General features: G+C 35.6%; 1 protein-coding gene across 5 annotated transcripts in view; it reads left to right on the top strand.

The window, feature by feature from the left end:
• Positions 1–21,473, top strand: part of LOC127443090 (catenin delta-2-like) — a 138,941-nt gene that overhangs the window by 12,625 nt on the left and 104,843 nt on the right. For all 5 annotated transcript variants that reach the window (XM_051701590.1, XM_051701588.1, XM_051701592.1 and 2 more), the window contains exon 2: positions 12,042–12,175. In XM_051701590.1, the coding sequence (XP_051557550.1) occupies positions 12,047–12,175 (129 nt within the window). In that variant the 5' untranslated portion in view covers positions 12,042–12,046. The remainder of the gene's footprint in view (positions 1–12,041; positions 12,176–21,473) is intronic.

Below are 21,473 nucleotides of genomic sequence, written 5' to 3'. Positions count from 1 at the left end.
CTTTTCCATAAAATTTTGTTTTATGTCTGCCCTTTTTCAAGTTTCAAGTTTGGTGAACTTTGCGGCAAGCTTTCGTGCGTTGACCAATAGGAAGTTGCTTGATTTGGCAGTAACCTCTGTGTGGGCAGCGCTTTGTACATAGCTGTCAGAGTTCATCCTCTTATGTTTGTTGTGTTTTTGTTGTCTTTATGGCTGAGCTCTGACACCCCTGTTTAGTGTTGTCTAGTCTATGTGAGAATGCATGGCTCGCCCTTTTGTGGGCGAGCCCGTGGAATTTCGCCGTACAAAGGTATGTGTGACTGTGCCTTAACACCAACCCCTTAATTACAAATGACAAAAATTAACCATATTTTACTACAGTAACAATAGTATCACCATGGTATTTTTTAGTGAATTCATAGTAACCTCAAAATTAAATATGGTTACTATGTTAAAACCATATTACTCTAGTAACACCATTGTTTATTGCATTGAAACTATGGCTTCTGCCAAAAAACATGGTTACTCTAATATTATTTTAGTAAAACCATGGTTCATTTTACCCGGATTAAACCTTTTTCTCAACTCCCCGACCTTCACCGTGACCAAATCACTACGAGGAAATCAACCTTTATATTATTTGTATTTATTATGATAAGAAGTGTTAAAGAAAATTATTAAGAGTGGAGACAGAAAACAGGATGGGGAAAAGTGGGAAAAAAGGGGGAATCAAACCTGGTTCATCCGAATGGAAAAAGCACATTCAGAATCATCTTAACAACACACTACGGCAGCGACAATCAGGGGTCCATTTTTTCTTTAATTCCTTTGTTTCCACAAGACTACTTGATTGCAAATAGCCATGCTAATATATATATATATATATATATATATATATATATATATATATATATATATATATATATATAAGCTTTGAGCATGTTTTTTCCTGTTCTTTTCTAACCAATGACTGCTCATGATGCTACTCCTCTGTAATTGGTTGCCAAAGCCGTATGGGAAAATTGTTTCTTTCAATTATGGTTCTTAATGTGCACAGGATTTACCTTTAATATGCTATTGTATACTTATATTTAATGAAAATAAAGAGGAGAAGAGGTGGCCATTGAAAAAAGTACAATGCATTCAGACATTACCACAAGAGACTATAAAGGAGAAAACCCAGAATAAGCAGTGGGGCCTGTTTGATCACAGCGAGCCTCACATAATTACTCTTTATCATCGATGTCACGCTCAGCTGTCCTTTGAGAACACCATTCGAGAAGCATTTTAATTGCCTCACATTTGCTCTGCGTCTCAATGTATCATTGACATTTTGGGCAAGGAGACTTGTCTAGAAAAACTGTACATCTCACCACTGAGAACTTATTGATCGTTAATTAGCTCTAAAACCATATCTTGTGGGGCAAGATGTGCTATATAGTGAGGGAATAACCACATTTGGTCTTATCATCCTATTGGATTCATTTTCATTTACTGTTTTAGTGGTCACTTTCTCACAAAAGCAGAAAATGCAATTGACTTATTTGCTTTAATTAATATACTGATTGCAATATAAAGGGCACATTATCTCCAGTCCAATTTCTGTGCATGCAGGAGTGCTTAACGTAATCTCCCAGTGTGTCAGCTTCAGATGAAAAGAGATTAGTTTCCTTTAAGACCTTATTGAACATTTTAATCTTAAAGTTTGCTCAGAATTGTATTACTGTTTCATTCCCAATGTTGTCAGTCGTGTGTCAAAACAATAAATACACAAATCTTTCCACGGTCAGAATACAAAATGTATGATTAATGTCTTTATGATTATTATGAATCTGTAAATAAACCTTTTTTTCTTTATAGAGTATTAATATTGTAATGTAGGTCTGAGTCTACAATGACAGTCCAGGCCCCTAGTTTATTAAAGTACAATGTCTGAGGTCCATAAAATTGTTTTGGTCCATATTTGATATTTTTCATTTTCCCACTTGTACATGCAGTATAAACTTAGTACAACTAATATACCTTGTAATAAATATAATTTTTTACAATTATTTCACTTAAGATTTTACGTAAATATTTAGATCGAAATTTTAGTTATTGAAGTCAACATGAAATCCAAATTGAGCCTATTTACTTTGTCTGTCCATGCCTCAAAATCCTCCATCTTGTAAATGCGTCTCTGTCACTGTCTTTTGTGTCTTCAAATTGTAGCCCTATATCTGTTAATGGCAAAGGCAAATGTCTTTTCCATAACATTTTGTTTTATGTCTGCCCTTTTTCAGGCATTATGAGCCACACCGCCTCGCGCTCGCTCGATCTCATCTCAGCTACTTCACCAGCTCATTACAGGAAGCCACATCCCAAACTCACAACATTGGTTTTGCTAGAAAGTGATATGATTAGTAGAGAGGGTACAGTATAAATATAAGCCTCAATGTTTTGTGTCACAGAGCCACAGTGTTTATACTTTTGGGGTAGGTAAACCAATGAACGGCTTACTTATAATTGTCACTGCACATTAAAGGTGCTGTAAGTGATTTTTGCCGTTCTATCTTCCATGAGACTGAGCCATTTATTTAGCCATGCCCCCTCTTTACAAAACACCGCACTGATACTGTTGAAATGACACAAAGCATGTTCCCACAGTTGTCAAACACAACAGTAGCGAAATAGCACCTTCAACTGACAAATTATTAAATTAGAATATGGCATTAAGCCTCAATAATTCGCTGCAACAACAATACTATGAGAATGCGCAAAATTATTGACAGGCAGAAAGCGTCAGAGACCGTGGCCCGTGGACACATTTTTGTTTGAAGTCTAGAGCTGTCACAGAGACTGGTGAGATATCTCATGACACTTGTTTCAGTGATTTCTTTCAGGGAGTAGGAACATTTTGCATACATTTCCATTAAAAAATCGCTTACAACACCTTTTAATATTTTAATGGCATGATAATGTTGTTGGAGGGGCCACAACCACCTTATGAAATGCAGAGCTGCACTTTAAACCCTAAAGTTGCCATTACTGGAAATATCAAGTTGTCTTAATTAAGTATTACTTGAAATGTCAGGTTTTGGGCTCATAACTCAAATATTTAAGTTCATTGAACTTATTTATCTTAAAAATCCTTAGACTTAAGATTTTTAGTGTTAATTTTTGAGTACAAAATTAAGGCTATGGTGAATACCCATAAAGCTTAGTTCTTTAACTATTATATTATGTTTCCATGGTCAATGGTGGTATTTAAGTAGTTATAATTAAGAATCCATAGAGGTTTTTGCTCTTTTGTAGTATTATTATTATTTATTTTTTTTTTTTTTTGCAAATAGTTGTTTCGTGTGATGTCACCATTAGGGTGATCAGTGTCCCATTTGGTCAAGTTCGATCCTGTTGACTAATTCTCTTTGTGCATGTGCAGGTAAAGTGCAGGTATATATGCATTTCCTAGAATCAGTTATATTCTTTATTTGAGCTATGCTATTGTTTGATCTAACATTAAATCAATTAATTTACAATTATTAACAACAGTAGAAACAACAATATTTAAATAGAAAATCTGAGTTAAGTCTACTTGCATCTATAACCTAAATAGTTATGTTCATTCTAAATGAACATAATTTTTGGAGACGACATTGCTCAATTCAATTGATGGAACAAGCTTGCTAAATCAAATGAGAAGAGTCAACTTAATAGGGTTTTCTGTGTGTTCCACACTAACCTGGTTGAATTGTTGTACTGTCAAGGAAGGATATCGAAGAGGTCATGGTTGTGTCCCATAATATCATGTCCCGCCCTATTTTTCTCACTGAATATCCTGTTTATGTCGGGAATAATCGGTTGCGGGTGCCGTTTCACATGGACTTTAATGCATTGCTCTAATTTTCTTTGTCCCATTGATCCCAGCATCTAATCAAGCCTGAGATCACCTCCAGAATTCTAGTGTGTGTGTGTGTGTGTGTGTGTGTGTGTTTTGGTAAAAGTGTTGGTGAATGTGGGTGTAACAGTGAGTTCTATCTGTGCATTTTGTTTGTGCATTTTAATGCTTTAGGATCTAGTGGGTTCACATGACTTCTAATTGTAAAGCTTGCCACTTGCAACACCAGTCAAACATCTTAAGCACTTTTGAGTGTAGGTAAATCTTTTTGTGTATAAAGTGGCATTATAGAGCAGTGGTTCCCAAACTGGGTGCTGCCAGGACTGGCTAGGGATGCAGCAAAATCTGCTCAGTTTGAAATTTGAATAGCCACCTGTAAAAGTATCGGCAGTACCGAGTACTGATTCAATTCGGTATCTGCAAGCTGTTTAACTACAGCCTGCTGCTTTCAAATTCTCACATGCATATGTCTGCGAGTGCTCTATAGAGCACTCTTGTCTAGTGGTGAATGCAGCTGTGTGCATGAACATTTAAATGCGCTTCAAAATGCCCCTCTTTACATCATATGAATGTAAAAATCACAAAAAAATCTGTGCCATCTTGATGCAATATCAATATAAACACAGCTATTAATGTATGATGCAGACAGGACAAAAATCTTATTTCTCAAAATACCAATCAAATAAAGATATTGACAAGAAAAAAAAAAAAAATCCAAAAAAATTTAATGACAGTTCTGCTTTTTAGTTAAACTCTAACTGTATTGAATCTGTATGAATGTATATCTAATAATCAGAGAGTAAAGATTATGTCAATAATTAATGTGTTTATTTTTTATGAGATTACCTTTTAATGTTTTTATATCACAGTATTTTTTAATTGCTGCTGTTACTGAAATAACTTAAAGCACCGTTTACTCTGTTCTCTATTTTATTACTAGCTCTTGAATCATTACTCATGAAGCAATGTTCAGGAGAAACACCTGAAGTATACATTATTTAAATTTAATTTGTTAATATTGACATTAATAGTAAACGTTGTAAATAAAGTTGTTTTCAATCGCATATTTGTTTATAGGGCAGTTGATACAATTGTCACGTTCTGTCTCCCTCCTGTTTCCATTGACTCTTATTTTGAAGTTTCCCCCTGGACTCCATTTCCCATAGTACACTGCCCTTATTACAGCCATCTGTTCTCCATCATCCTCACCTGTCTTTCATTCCATCATTAGTTCAGTTTGTGTATAAATACCCTCCTGTTTTGTTCTTTGGTGGTCAGTTCTTGTCTGTGTAATGCTTGTGTTAGTTTGTAGATTTGGGTTATGCCACACCACTTTGTTTTATATGGTGTTCCTCATTAAAGCCTGGAAATAGATCCATCTCCTCATCATCTTCACTACTACACATTATGTGACAATCAAATATGGATATATTGCAATACTTTTTCTCATGATAATGTATCGATACTTGGATCCATATATCATGATAATTACAGTGCAGTCTAAGACGCTTCTGCGACGCAGGAAAGAGACTGAAACTGATCCAGCAGGATTCACAGCTTATCTCACAGAAATGCTGGATCTCTCTCTCATGTGTTTGGATCTAGGGGTGGGCAAAAATATAACTTTCTACTTGATCATCATTTATATGATCCCAGTGTCAATTCTTAAAATGCCAAGATTGCTCTTTCTTTCTATCTGCAATCCCCTACAATCATATGTGCATAAATACTTCCCATATGCTACAGAAATTGTCTGTGATTATCCACTGGCCAGTAATTTTTTAGATTTCACTCACCAGTGTTTGAGTGGTGTAGTGGCGAAGAAGTTCAGCACCGAGATCTTCTCACTGCATGCTGAGAGTAAACGTTTTGACTCTTTCTGTGTAATGTCCAAAGACTAGATCCAAGCAAACCATTTGTTGTTTAATAATGTCTCTTAATATCCTTTCCTACAGTCAGTTATTTATCAAAAACAACAAAAGAAACATTTCATTGTAATCACACATAACATGGATGCTGTAAAGAAGCCATTCGACCAAACAAACACTACTGTCAAAGTCCCTGCCACATGTCTTAAAGAGACAGATATGTAGAACAAGTACTAAAATGGAACTAAGTAAATACTTGTAAATAGTACAAATTAGGCATGTAAACAGCAAACTTGTAACAATATAATGTATATGTGCAATATAATATGTGCAATTTCAATACATGGACTATTTTTTAAAAAAATCTAAACTATCACCAAAAATGATGAAAAACTAATGATAAAATAACATTTGTAAAGTTGATACTGTATGTTTGTAATTTAACAAGTTAGAAGACCCCCTGTATAATGAATAACAGCACTAGATGAAAGAGAATTTCTTTCATACTGTATGTAAGCAAAATGGATATTATAACTGAAATATACCCAAATTATGAAATCATGATCTATCGCATGATATATCGAATCGTGACGTATCACGATACGTATCATATCGTGAGGTGACTGGTGATACCAAGCCCTATTTGTTTATTTTTTAGTGGTTGGGGTGCTGTGAGGGAAAAAAAAATACTATAAAGGGGTGCTGTAGTTTAATAAAGTTTGGGAACCACTGTTATAGAGTAAGGACCGTATAACATCTGGTGTTTCACTGGGTGATCAGGACTTGGGGGTAAGATGGCATTTTTAGAGGTGAATCCTTTGCTTCCAGATAACAAACCTTCGAAAGTCTAAGAGGACAAAACCATTGTCAAAAGCATATGACAAACACAGGGCAGATGTCTTAAAGATAAACAGGTTGTGGACAATAAGACTGCGTACTCCAAAGTGTAAAACAAGTTCGATTCCTTAACATTTGATCAGATTTACTGGGATTTTCTGCTCAGATGTCTTTGATACCCTGATTTTCATGCATATGGGCTCATTTCTGTTTTTGTAGACTCCGTTGCTGTGCGTTGTATTTAGTCCCAAAGGACAGTGCAGCAATTCCATTGGGTGCAATCATGTGGCACCCTTACACTCTCGTATACGACCTTACAAGCAGTAAACACAAACTCACAGTAAAAGGACGATCGTTCATATGAAACAGAACTGTGTTTATTCAGATCCATTCAGAAATATTATTGTGCCTAGTGTTTTGCCATGCAACCACACTTCATCAGTGTGAGGCAAGAATTAGTTGTTGTGTATCATTGATATGATCAACTGTGAGCCTTGTGGTTGCCTTATTGGTGAGAGACTGTTATAATGGATAGATATCTCTATGGAAACGGCAGCCAGTTAGTGGGATCAAGCATGATGTCATAGACAGATTAAGCATTCAGACGCGGCAGAGCCCCAATAAAGAGTTCTTCTATGTTTGTTGGCTTAAGTCATTCTTGGCTAAAATCACAGCATTGATTACAAACATTTCACACACACAAAATGAATTATATCATCAATAACGTATCATCAATAATTATGATCTCTGGCTAAAATGCTAAAATGGTGACATTCACCTCAGTAATTTCAGAATAAAAAGTCATTGGGGAAGCACAATACATTATGGTAATCCAAAGAGGTAGCTTTTGTCACTTTAAATGAAAAGGATCCATTGATGAAATGAAATAGGATATAACAGCTTGCTCACAACAATGACTCAGGTCCTTGCATTGTTCAATTTATTTAGTGTCTGACAATGAAATTTAGGTTGTGTTACAGGACTCTGTTGTATACTGCCTCAGCCCAACTGAAAGCCATTGTGAAAGACGTTTTAGTAAAATTACTGTAAATATTCAATAAGTAGCACAGGTCTGTTTCTAAGGTAACTGTGGCCTTGGAGTGATTGTAGTGATCATGTGACTCGCAATACAATAGGCCCTTTTACCTGTTTCAGAGTAATGCATTTTCTTATTCAGACTTTTTTCCTTTCTTTTCACACTAAATATTATATAATGCAAGTTAACTTCTGTATAGTCTATTCAAATTCTTAAGTTATTCACCCAAAAATGAAAATGAAAAGAACATTTTGAAAAAGATGTTTTTTTCCTTCAGTGGAACACAAAGGAAGATATTTAGGAGAATGTCTAAGCAGCTCTTTTCATACACTGAAAATCAATAGTGACCAGGGACAGCTGTGGTCACCGTTCACTTTGATTTTATGGAAAATATCAGCTTGGACATTCTGCTAGATAACTCCTTTTGTGTCTTCAATGCAAGAAAAATGTCATATGGGTTTGGAACATGATACATAACGATGACATAATTTCATTTTTGGGTGAACTATTTCTTTAAGAGTCCTTTAACGTTCAATGTTAGTGCAGTTTCTTTTTTAAACGTTTAATATGCTTGTGATTTCTGTCTCAATCAGAAATAGTCATGATATTTTAGATGCATATTTCACATGGTATCTGCAATAATGCAAATATCCTGCAACACCCTCAGCTGGTGTACTGTCAAATACATTGTTATGCAAGGCAGTGCCAGATCTTAGTACATTTAATCTAGTACCAGTAGGATTTTGCATGCTTGGTTATGAAAAATTCTCCACATTTAATGCATCACTGAATAAAATTTGAATGCTCAGTATTTCAAGTGAACACCACTTCAAAGAAACACTGTGGTTGATTTTAATGATATGTATCGTCTGCATGAGTTGATTGTGATCAAAATTATATGAATAGAATAGTGGATTCATGATTTATTTCTGATGTTTTATATCATGATACTATCAATCAGAGGCAGATGGATGACTAAAATGATTGTCAAAAAGTGTAATCCATTTTAACCCGCATGCACCAACAGCTGGGACTAGCATTAGTTGAACTGCCATGTTCTGGTCTATTCTACATGATCATCGGTAAGTCATCAGTTTGACCTAGAAATTAAAAGTCTCTCTCAAGCTGATGTAGTAAAGGAATAGTTCAACCAAAAATGACAATTCTGTCCCATATGAACACAAAAGGAGAGGACAGCCTCAGAAGGACAGCCCCAATCGCCATCCACTTTTATTGTATGGAAAAAAGATGCAATGAAAATGAATGGTGACTGAGAGTAACATTCTGCCTAACATCTCCTTTTTTGTTCTACAGAAGAAAGTCCTACCTGTTTGGAACAAAACGAGAGTGAGTAAAGTATGACAGAATTGTCATTTTTGGGTGAACTATCCATCCAAAACAAGGATTTGGGTATTAAATGTTTTTCTAGAGATCAGCCAATATAGTTTTTTTTTAATGACCGATATTGTAATTTTTATTTTCCAATTTTCAACAACCAATATGTAGAACCAATTTGTAATTATTGTTTTATTTCTGCTTTTTGTTCCAATTATAAATAAATAACCATTAGACTAAAACAGTAAAACATACAACAAAGTTCTAGTGCCACGTAAAAAAACAAAAACTAAGATTTAGAGAATAAAGAAAAAATGACCAGAATGACGTCGTAGCATATTTTTTTTTTTTTGCACCAAAACATTTATAATTTAGTAATATATGATCATTTTCCACCCTGTCTCTGGCCCTCTGTCTGATACGCTTGGTTTTGGCATAAGCGCCTCCTTAAAACGTCAACGTAAATGCCCACTGTTATGATTGGCTAACATCGTGAAGCCCCTCGAATACACAGCCATATCTGAAACTCAATCGGAAGAGAATGAACAAGCTCCACAACATTATAAAACAAAACTTCAGGGTCACGCACATCCAACACATTGCATCCGAATAAATTAAACTGTTCACTTACTGTAAGCACAGCAGAATTAACTATCAAACAGTCATGACATTTGAAATATTCATGAATTCATGTTTACTAATGGTTTTGCGATCGGTCCAAGTGTTTTAACTGCCCCATCCTTCAATAACAGTTCCTTTGCACAGCTTGAATCATATTATGACTGGTTCACAAGCAATCCACGCTGACATGAGCCAAAAAAACATACAATCCACACTGATATGAGCCAAAAAAACCGCACATACAAAGTCCAAAGCACAATGAAGACACACACACATTCAGTATCATCAAGCACTGAAGCCAGGAAGGCATCAAAACGGTCAAAGGCGTCCATCTAGTGCATATTTACATACACCAACAATTAAAAATAGTGCAGATGGGTGATAGAACAGTTTGTTGAGCAGTTTGTGCTCAAAACAGCAAGAGACAGAGCAGCTGAATGAAACAGAATGGGTCTCCTCTTCAGAGTTGTAACTTGACACCGCCTCTTTTAAAAGCGGCACGAGATACATGACATCGGCCAAAGATGTCTGTCTAGTGCATGTTTATATACAAAAATAATTCAAAATAGATGGGTCCCCTTTGGTGTTTAGGAATAGTTAGGCCACAATAGGCCTGTTTGTCCTGCTCTCTCTCGCTCTGAGTGCCAAGGGTGCGAATATGTAGTGTAGGCATTGATGTTTTTTTTTTTCTTGTAGAGGTAGTCATGATTTAATGGGACGCACAGTGATGTAAGGAAGTCACGGAAGTAGAGACGAGGTGTTTTTGCAGCTTGGTTTTAATTAATGCTTTTATTGCATTGGGGATTAAGTTTTGTGATCTTAAATTTACAGTATGTTTTTATAGTAGAATGACCTCATATATGTCAAAATATCAAGAAAAATTTGATTCCTCATAACATGACTCCTTTAAAGTTGTAATATTTTAAGAATAAAGTCAAAATTAAGAGCATAAAGTCATAGCATTATGAGAATAAAATATTATATTGGGTGAATAAAGCCGAAATATTTTGAGAAAAAAATAAAAAAATAACGAGAAACAACGTGTCATTATCACAACGATAGAACACCAAGCCAGCAGCTTCATGCAAGAAATGAATGTGGAATATTTAGTTTAATCATACATTAGGATACTTTATTCTCATATCTTTGAATTTATTCTCAAAATATTATGACTTTATTCTCTTAATGCTATGACTTTATTCTCATAATTTGTACTTTTTTGTCAAACTATTACAACTTCATTCTTGAAATCTTAGATTTTATTTTATTTTAATGTGGCACTGAAACACCATCGTAAAAACATATGCATTATGAAAGTAAAAAAAAAAAAATTAACTACTATTATTCAAACTTGTTTTGCGATCTAACCGGTCGCTACTTGTTGTTTCCTTTTCTTGGTGAACAGTGGTATAATGGCATTGTCGGGTGCTATTCTTTAGAAACCCACCAAATGGCACCATTTTCCAATTTTAAAACAATTTTAAAGAACCGGTAACAACTGATAAACTAAAAAAGTGTGAATAGCTGTAAAAAATATCAGTCAAACCAATTATATGTTCTAATTTTTACCACCCTGTACTGCACCAGTGATTACGATTTGTTTTCAAAGATCTTAATGTTCAGAGTTTTATGATTGTTTTATGATTATATATCCTCTGTTCCTCATAGAACAGATGTGTTCTCAGTTGTGCCTGATAACTGATGTGGTTGTGTAAAACTGCTCGGCGTGCCATGTTGACAGTGCTAGTAGGTGCACACAGCGCACATTCTGCATGTGAGCAGCCATTTTCTCTCTGCTCCTGCTGTGTGCAGACTGTTCTGCAGGGAAGCTTTAAATTTGGGTGGTTGATTTTGGAGAGGGAAAGCAATTGCCTTGGAGAAAGCATTGCGTGAAGAGAGTGATCTGAGAGAACCATCATTTCTCAAAATGAGAGGTTTTAAAGTCTTTTCTGAAACTGTTTCATCCTTTATTCAAATCAAAGGATGAAAGTGACAAGCTCAGAATCATGTTTGGAAATCACAAACCTCAAGAGATGAGGAAACAGAAGTAGGTCAAAAAAAGAGAAAGTAACAGAGAAACACTTAATTAAATAATGTCTAACAAGCATTACATTGTGACATACAATCACAATTTAGATAAAGCTGTTTGATTAGTATTGTGACGGTTAGAAATTTGCAAGCCATTTTAATTTCTGTATAATTGACAACCTGAAAGGCCATTTATGCATTTATATTTATGCATTTGTTAGATGTTTTTACCCAAAGTAACTTACAGGACATTCAAGGTATACATTTTATCATTATGTTTGTTTCTTGGGATTCAAACCCATGAACTTGGTATTGCTAGTGGTATGCTCCACCAGTTAAGCCACAGAAACACAAAAGGATCTGTATGGACTGATTATTCATGCAAGTACACTGAAGCATGATAAAAGCTTTGTGGATTTCATCTTGCATAATTCTTGACATTGTTGTTTTGGTTCTGCAGAAGGAATGCCAGTACCAGACCAGCTCTCTGACACAGACAACTCCAGCATGTTGAGCCCAGTACTGAATGCCTCCAATGGAGATGGATCTGAGACAGAGACCACTTCTGCCATCTTGGCCTCTGTTAAAGAACAGGTGGGTACTACCAGAAACATTATAAGGAAGGGGATGGCCCACTCGTATATGTGTGAATGGGAGAAATTGGAACACAAAATTTTGTTGCTGTAGCCTTAGAGTTAAAAGAGCCAATCTGCTTTTTGATAGAATATGCTAAATATGTCAGCTGTTGTAATGTAAGGCTGGACTTCCATTCCTACATGCCACTATATTGAGCATTGTGATGCCTCTGTCAAAAAGGAGATTGACTCTTTTACCTACATGTAGAATTGCCTGTTTGTTTACTCTAGAACACGTGCATTAGCTTGACCAGCCTTTAATTTTTTATTTTTATTTTAAAAGAAAGCATGATTTATGACACCATTGTAAGATTTTATTCCTGGTTTGAAATGTGTTATATTGGAATGTAATCTTTACTATCAGTTTTGTTGATTTTGGTCTTTTCTCATTCAAGAAGATAGGAGCTGTTCTTGCATGGCTTGAAATAGCTGTACAGGGGCATTATGAATATTGCTGCTGCATAATTCGAATTATCTTAAATAAACTTTGTTAATGCACCTTCAGTCTAGAGTCTGTCATATCTATCTTCAGTTTTATTAAAAAACTGTAACCCCCACCCAAGGGTGTGTCTCTAAATGTCAATCATTCTTACAGATTGATTCTAACAGAAGGATATGTTTTCCCTCATACTCATAGTCTAACCAAAAGCTGTGATATGCTGAAACATTCCTTCTCTCCCATTATCCAACACTTTAATTAGAAACACTCTAAATCTTTACATACTGTAAACAGTAATTAGACAGAATCATACCAGTCCTGAAGTGAACTGCACATGCTGTCTGGGTTAAGGAGCAGCAAGGTTTGTTTGGTTTTGCACAAGCCAAATTCATCATCTCATGTTTCCAGTTTCATTTAGTACCTGGTGTCTCAACTCACAGATACAAATGGCGCTGAATGGCTTGATGGTCAGCACAGTGTGAGTGTGACTGTCTGCTTTTGGGAATGAGTGGGAGGAGTAGATGTTAGTTTTGGGTCTGTGTGGTGTAAGAAATGTGTAATATTTGACATACCTTGCAATCAGGTTGCCATGCCATACTAGTCACTACGCAGCTATGCCAGATAATATCTGTAATAAGATTGTTTGTCAGCAGGTAGACAGTTTCCCAGACCTTAGTGTAACATGTGATACCTTAAGATAAATTGGCTTGATCTGTGAGCAAAAGTGACAGGTGATGTTAAGGGGGCTGACACACTAGCGAAAGCAATGAGTGCGGACCAAAAATGGAATGCTTTTTATTTCGGTTAATTCTGAGCAGAAACTTATTCTTTCCTTTTGGTTCTGGTGTTCTGCAGCCTACTTTCGAGATGGTAACCGGTTAGAACAAAATAAAGAACTCTTAATAAAGTTATTTTTAAAATAGCAATCAGTACTCTGTGCTAAATACTGCTCATAATCACCCTTATACCAGTTGCAGTGTTGCCAGATCTCACAAGAGATAGAAGCGATCTGGTCTGGAAAAACAAGCTCACAATAAGCGATTTGCCTCACCCAAAACAAGGAAAAATAAGTGATAAAATTTTTACCCTGTGGGGGAATTATCAACATAGAAATCGTAACAAGCTTCGTATACAGTAGCCTTTCCAATAAATGCATTCTAAACATTCAATATATCCCCAAAAATATTTCAAAAAATGTCAAATATATCTGGTCTTCTTAAAATAAAATAATAGCCATAATCATACTCTGTGATGTCACCTTTATGGGGCAAATAGTTTTTTGTGTGTTTTTCTTTAAACCTTGTTTTACCCTCAAAGAGCACATGCAGAGACCATGTTCTTTTGGAGCTAATAAAGTCCTGAATCAACTTTAAACTGATATATTAACCAACATTAGTGTAAAACAGAAGGGAGCACACCATCATTTCTTGTAGCTCTTTAGCTGTAATAAGCCTTATGAAACCAAACAATATCACAAAGTAAGGCCTAAATACAAAAATAACTGAATGGATAATTTAATTTTAATTACAGATCTGCTTCTCAGTCAAAACCTAGCAGCAACAAATGTGTATTAATGCATCATATCTGACAATAATTCAGTGAAGACTTGGAAACAACTGAGAAATGTACGTTTTACCTCTAATATTTTTCTTTGTATCTGGATTAACATGCATGTATGTGTAGTAAGTATATACAGTTGTTAAAAAGGTCTTTAGCATGTTGAGTAAGGCTACATCCACAATGTGTAGTTTGGCTTAGAAATGGGTGATGCAGCGGTTTTCTTTTCATTTTTAAAGCACATTCTTATCATGTTCTAAAAAGAGAGAAGACAAATTTTTTCAGGCAACAGGAAGAGATGTCATTCCGAAAATGTACTGTGATAAACACTTCAGGCTTTGTTTTCATGAAAAAATTATTGGAATGAAATTATCTGGTTATTAACGGTTACTAGCATTTAAAAATACCTTTTTTACTCAGAAAGATTGAAAGGGACTTTGTTCTCTTTTTCGGTTATGTTCTGCAAAAAAACAAATTATTCGTTTTTGGTTTTGGTTTTGGTTCCTTGAACCGATTTTAGTCCCTGGGATTACATGCACACCAACACGCTGATAACTATCAAAAATCAGTTTATTGAAAAAATATGACAATGCAAGAAAAATATGTTTACAGGAGAAATGAAATCATCGGTTTATTCTCTGCTTTTGATGTCATCATTTGATAAGCACATTGGATAAGCCAGTAAGAATGCAGGTAAAGGTGTTTACATGCAGAGCAAAATCTGGGTAATGGGCAAAAATCTATGTGTGCCGATCAGTTTATGCTGAAACCATTTATGACCAAAACCATTTAAGTCGTTTACATGATCTTACACATTATAGGCTTATTAAGCAAAATCAATGTTATGTTGCATGTGAACACACTCAATGAAATAGCATAAAATTGTGGAAAGAGCAGGGTCAATGTTAATTCAAGAGAGAATACAGCAATTCGGTTCCAAAAGCACAGCCTGTACTCGCCTGAAATTCTCTTTGGTCAGCGGATGCCTATGTTAACATTTTTTCAACTTTTGGTCACAGTGACAGAGTAACACTTCAGCAAAACCTTGCATTTGTCCTTATGATACACCATTCCCACTGAAATCAATGGATTTGCAGCATTCTCTGATGCAGGGTAAACTCTAGTGTGTAAGTGCCCTTATGACCAGGCCCATATGGAATCCACAGAAAACACTTTTTTGAACATACGTAACTCACAACGTTCTTTCCATCAACCACCACTTAAATGTTTTTGGTTATTTTGATAATTCCTCTAATCTACTAATAACAGTGTAGTACTCTCAGGTTTAAACATTTTACCATGTTTAAATCCATTCCATAGAATTCTGCAGATTATACTCCAAAATCAGGGTAGAAAATGTGGAAAAAAAGTCTGCACATTCTGTCTGACCTTGCTTATGACTTGCTGCCATGAAAGTTCTGTCATTTATGATATGATTTATAGGATTATTACAAATGTCAAACTTAAATGTGTGATAATGTACAGTATTTCTGACTTTTACTTTGCATATAGCATGTACTTTGGCTGGAGGCCATTTTGAGTTAATGCAAGAGCATGTGTAGATAGAAATGGATCATGACAAGAAGCCCTTCACTTCCTTCTAGTGTTTCACTCACACCCCTGCTTTTAACCACGGGACAGAAAAAGTAACATGCTCTCAGGGTTGAAAATCTACACTGGGAGTGTTAAAGTAGGCCACAGCCATGGGCTGCTTTGGGCCAGTCTAATAGCTCTCCTATCAGAGCGAGAAAAACTATCTGCCATCTCTTTTTGATGGCTTTCACTGCAGGGTACTGGTGGACGGTGCCCATTTCTTGTGCAGTGTTTTTCTCTTAGAGGGGATAGAGCATAAACCCACCCCACTGTATTTCAGTATGATTGTGTGGACTTTTTTCAGGAAATTTTTGATGTTTTTATTACAACAGTGTTTAAATATTTATGATTCATGTTACTGTAATTGAGTGCAGCAGATTACAATAACATATCATGACAAAAACATCTTCTGTTTCAAATTATTCCCGAATATACAGTGGAGTTTAAAAGTCTTGTGAAAATGTCCACTGCTTATATTTAGCATTTTTCTTATGTAATACAGTTTTTTTGCACATTACAAACTATATTACCAGCATAACAATTTATGTTTATGTGCTTTAAAGACAAAATGCATTCAAGCTAGCAAAGACTCCATTGATGATTTCCCATTTTATATATATATATATATATATATATATATATATATATATAAATGTTTATCACCCTGGTACTTCTTGTGTATTTGCACTTATTATGATAAATCACTGTAGTCATTTTGTGTTCTCCACTAGATGGCAATCTCCCATTTTGGAGGCATTTAATAGAACAAGTTTATCACAGAATATTTCACAAAATAAACTCAATTGTGGATCTCGCCAAGTGATTTAAAACCTACGTAGATTATGTTGACAAAGGAAGCTCTCTAACACAGCAAAACCCATGTCACCTCTGCTTACTATAAATACAATGTCCCAAAATGTCTGGCAACATGTCCAGGTCTCTTGTATGTGTGCTGTGTGTGCAGTTTTCAAGGTTGCACGTGCAAGCACGTGCACAGTCTCTCCTGTGTATGCCTCTTTTGCATTAAAAATCTCCTGGGCTTTTAGACATGGGCGACATGGGCAGCCGGGGGCAGAACGAGGTGCCCACACAAATAAGGGAGCTGAAGGGAGTTTCACCCAGGGTGCCATACAAGCTAGAACTGCTACTGTTCCCCTGTATAACTTGTGCTAAACAGAATAACACGTAGGAGGTCAACTGGCAAAAGAGAGAACGATTAATGGCCTGAACGTAGCAATATACAATGCCCAAATTGTATGCTAAGGACTAGGTGCAGCGTGCTGTATCAGCAGTACATAAGACTGTGGTTATCAAACATTGTGGTTCCTTCTATGTAATGAACACATTTCATTTATCATTTCGCTTTGATACAAAGTAGTACTTTGGCATATTCATCATATAGGTTAATTAATGTATTGATTACAGACGTTCTCTGTTGTATTAATTTAGAAGAGATCTGTTATTAAGTCCAGTGTAGCTCAGCTTGTTGTAGTTATTCTCTTTTTTTCTTTAATTTGGTGTTAATTAAAGACATTTATCTTAGTGTTTTTACGTTGACACATTAACTACTCCTAAGAAAGCCATTGAGTAGTTGGCCATTGATATTGGTATGTGAAGTTTTATTATAAGCATGCCAAGGTCTTTTTAGGGAAAGTGGCAATAGAAATCATCAAGGGGTTGTACAGCCAAGGGTAAATATATAGGCCTACATTTTCCATTTAATTCTTACTCTGCATTTTTAGTCTGCTGTTTTCTTTTTGGGAAAGAATGTCAGCTCATTCTATCTCTGTTGGATAGGGCAGAGTGATTTGCTTTAGCCAGAAGTAAATTCATTAAAAAATGTCCTTTGGTCATAGAAAAATTAATGTCACATATTAAATCAAATGAAGCTGTTCTTTAAATTACGTGTTAATTTAATATATTTAACATTTTAAGTTGAGTTTTTTCAGCATCACCCCATTCAAATGAGCAAATTACCAATAAAAAGACTGTTTAGTTTAGTTTGTCTGAAGTTCCTCCTGAGGTCTTTTGCATGGCCTCATTTTTGCTGTAATTTTTAACCACAAATAAGTTTAATTTCCTCTACTGGATTATATGCATCTCCTTATAAAAGATCTTTACAGACCAAACTTGACATGGCTAGTTAATTCGAGTAATTCCTGTCTGAGCACTCTTTTATCTTTTATATATGGTGCTCAGCTGGACTCATTAAGTTCTGTGAAATTTTAGAAATTGGGTTAAATCCTTAAAGGAACTCATGAGGCGAAACCCCCAGTGACATTTTGCAATCAAATGGACCAATGAAGAAACTTAAATGTCAGTCTTTGTCTACAGGGCACAATTAGGCATTTAGGCCGAAACACCACATTCAACTCTTGAAGCAGCTAAATCAATTTCTCTGTCCCTCGGCTATGTATCTTCTAAACAAAAAGGCCTAATGGTCTTTTCGTGACTTATTAAGATAATGGCAATACATTTCTGTTTCTCATCCTTGTTAACCTTTTTTTTTTTTTTTTGCAATTGATCACCTGTACACTTTACTCTGATATTTTTCATCATTATATAATAACAACATTTTTGTTTTTATGCATTTAACTTGTATCACTATTTTTTATTTTTTTATTTCTACTTGAGTTGTCAGAATTTCAACTCTATTTTCTTAATCAGAACACTAATTTTCAGGCTGTGATCAGGTAAAAAGGCTGAGATCATCTCTTTAAACTAACAATTGCAGGTTACCAATTTTTTACTTTGTAGGTTACTTAAAAGTGGTCAAAGATGCAAGTTATTACCTTGGCATCACTTAAAAGCATTTAAACTTAAAGGGATAGTTAAGTTAAAATGATGTCATCATTTACTCAGCCTCACGTGGAGCACAAAAAGAGATGTTAGGCAAAATGACAGCCTCAGCCACCATTCACTTTCAATGAATGGAAAAAGATGTCAATGAAAGTGAATGGTGACTTAAGCCACATCCGCACCAATAAGTTCAACCTTGTCTCATAAAATGAATGTTACTCAGGGGTGTAAAAAGTTCTAATTTTTATGAGTTATACTTAAGTGAAAGTATGGATACTGAGTGAAAATTTTACTCAATTAAAAGTACAATATCTAGCCAAAAACATACTTGAGTGAAAGTAAAAAAAGTATTCACATTAAATGTACTTAAGTATTAAAAAAGTAAAAAAATATTTTTTTTCCTAGCTAGAATAAAATCAAGAGAGGAGATTGTGGGAGGCCTGGGTAGCTCAGCAAGTAAAGACACTGACTACCACACCTGGAGTCACACATTCGAATCCAGGGCGTGCTGAGTGACTCTAGTCAGGCTTCCTAAGCAACCAATTGGCCGGTTGCTAGGATGGGTAGAGTCACGTTGGGAAAAAAAAAAAAAAAGAGGAGATTGTGTGAGTGAGGATGTTGTTAAATTCGATTGGTTTGTTAAATCGCATTTTTACTGTCTGTGATGACTGTCATATTTCTCCCCCAGTTGCATTCGCAACCTGGTCAAACAATCATGTTACAATTACTACTTTTTGCATAATGAGTTTTATGTGGCCTGGTAACACCGCAATGTACACTAGAGGCGCTAAAACAACGACTTTTATCCCTTTCATTCAAACGGCAGATCATCAGTTCATAAACACTTACTTTTTGCTCTGTTCCTCACACAATGCTATCTTATGACATATAAACACTTTTATTATAGCACAAGTCTCATTTTAACATTTGCATTACATATCAAACTACATTTAAAGCTTGTTCAAGTGTGATCAAATTGCGCGGTAGCTCAGCTGCTAGAGTGTTGCATATGCAATACAAAAGGCCTAACATTAACTTTAAAAACCTCATCTATTTGGGAGAACATTTCACTCACTTTTAGCGCCACACAGTGGACATTTCACTTCGGAACTGCCCTGATATGAGTAATGAACCACATAATTTTATTTTGTAAAAATGTTGTCACTGTCATGCAATGTTCCTTGCATGGAGAAAGCACTCATAAATTGCAGTGTCAGAGCACCCAGACCCCTTGAGACATAGAGAAAGATTCAAAAAATCAAAATAAGCTTTGAAGAAAGTTAATAATGTTATTGGTATTGTGAATTGTTTTCTGAGGTTTGCTACCAAAACTTGCTGTTGAGTAGATGGATGAATTCAGCAAATTTCATAATTAATATTCACTCAGATTTCATTATTTTTATTATCATTATTATTATTATCATTATCATTGCTGGTTTTATAGTTATTATTATAATTAGTATTCTAATTATAATAGTTGCCTAACAACAATAACAACAATAATAGTTCAGCAAATAGGGAGTAGAAATTCATAGATATTATTTAAATATGAAGTGTAGAAATAAATTACATTCACACGTAATTAATTTTATATATTTGAATGAATGAACATTTTTGACTTCACAATTGTCCAATCTGTAGAAGTAGCAGGCGTTTAGAATAAAGGTTAGGACAAAAACCATCAATATTTCTCACTTCGTGCTCATAGTTTTGAATGAATAAATCACATTCAGTCAGGCGGTCACATACGTGTAATAAGGCACGTAATTTTGTTATGCAAAATATTGCCATGGTCAGGTTATTTATACCAGCCTGAATACGTTTTTGTTGGAAAACGTGTTGATTTCGCTGCATATACGCCTCTCATCCACACTTGAACTGCGTTTTCCTATGCCAAAAAAATTAGACTTTGGATTATTACAAGAATAAGATCAGTAACACTTCAGATTCACGTAAACTATTTTCAACTTTCTCATCTCTTCTCTATCCTCCTCCACCACATCCTACTACTTCTCTGACTGCTGATGACTTTGCCACGTTTTTTTACTGACAAAGTAGTGAGCATCAGCAGCCAGTTCTCTACACCTAATACCCACAGCCACTCTCTTCCAACATCCCATCCTCTGTTCTCCTCTTTCTCCCAAAAGGTCTCCAAAGTGCTTCTTTCTAACTGTCCTACTACCTGTCCACTTGACCCTATCCCCTCACATCTTATGCAAGATCCTATCCATCAGTCTTACCCACACTCACACACATTATCAACACATCTCTCACAACAGGAAACTTTCCCAATACAGTAAAGCAGGCTCGAGTAAACCCACTGCTCAAAAAACTGACATATAAATCGACAGTAGTCGACAAATACAGACAAGTCTCTCCTACCTTTCCTGTCTAAAACTATTGAGAGGGTCGTATTCAACCAGTTGTCTGCTTTTCTCTTACAGAACAACCTACTCAACAGACATCAGTCTGGCTTCAAAAAAGGACACTCAACAGAGACCTCTTGTCAGTAGTTTAAACCCTGCGACTGGCAAGAGCTAACTCCTGTCCACCCTCTCTGACCTGGGCATCACAGGAAATGCACTTGGATGGGTTGAATCATACCTCATTGGCAGACCTTTCAAGGTCACCTGGAGAGATGTCCAAGTCACACCAGCTGACCACTGATGTTCATATTCAGTGCTTGGACCCATCCTCTTCTCGATATAAACAACATCACTCGGACTGACCACTGAGGCACATGGCTTTTCCTACCAGTGCTACACAGATGACATGCAGCTCTACCTGTTGTTCCAGCCTGATGACCCTACTGTTTCAGCTCGTATCTCTGCCTGCCTCTCTGACATTTTGGCCTGGACATAGATACGCT

The sequence above is a fragment of the Myxocyprinus asiaticus genome, chromosome 6, assembly GCF_019703515.2.
Source record: "Myxocyprinus asiaticus isolate MX2 ecotype Aquarium Trade chromosome 6, UBuf_Myxa_2, whole genome shotgun sequence".
Classification (NCBI taxonomy): domain Eukaryota; kingdom Metazoa; phylum Chordata; class Actinopteri; order Cypriniformes; family Catostomidae; genus Myxocyprinus; species Myxocyprinus asiaticus.
This window is presented reverse-complemented; position numbering and strand designations above follow the sequence as displayed.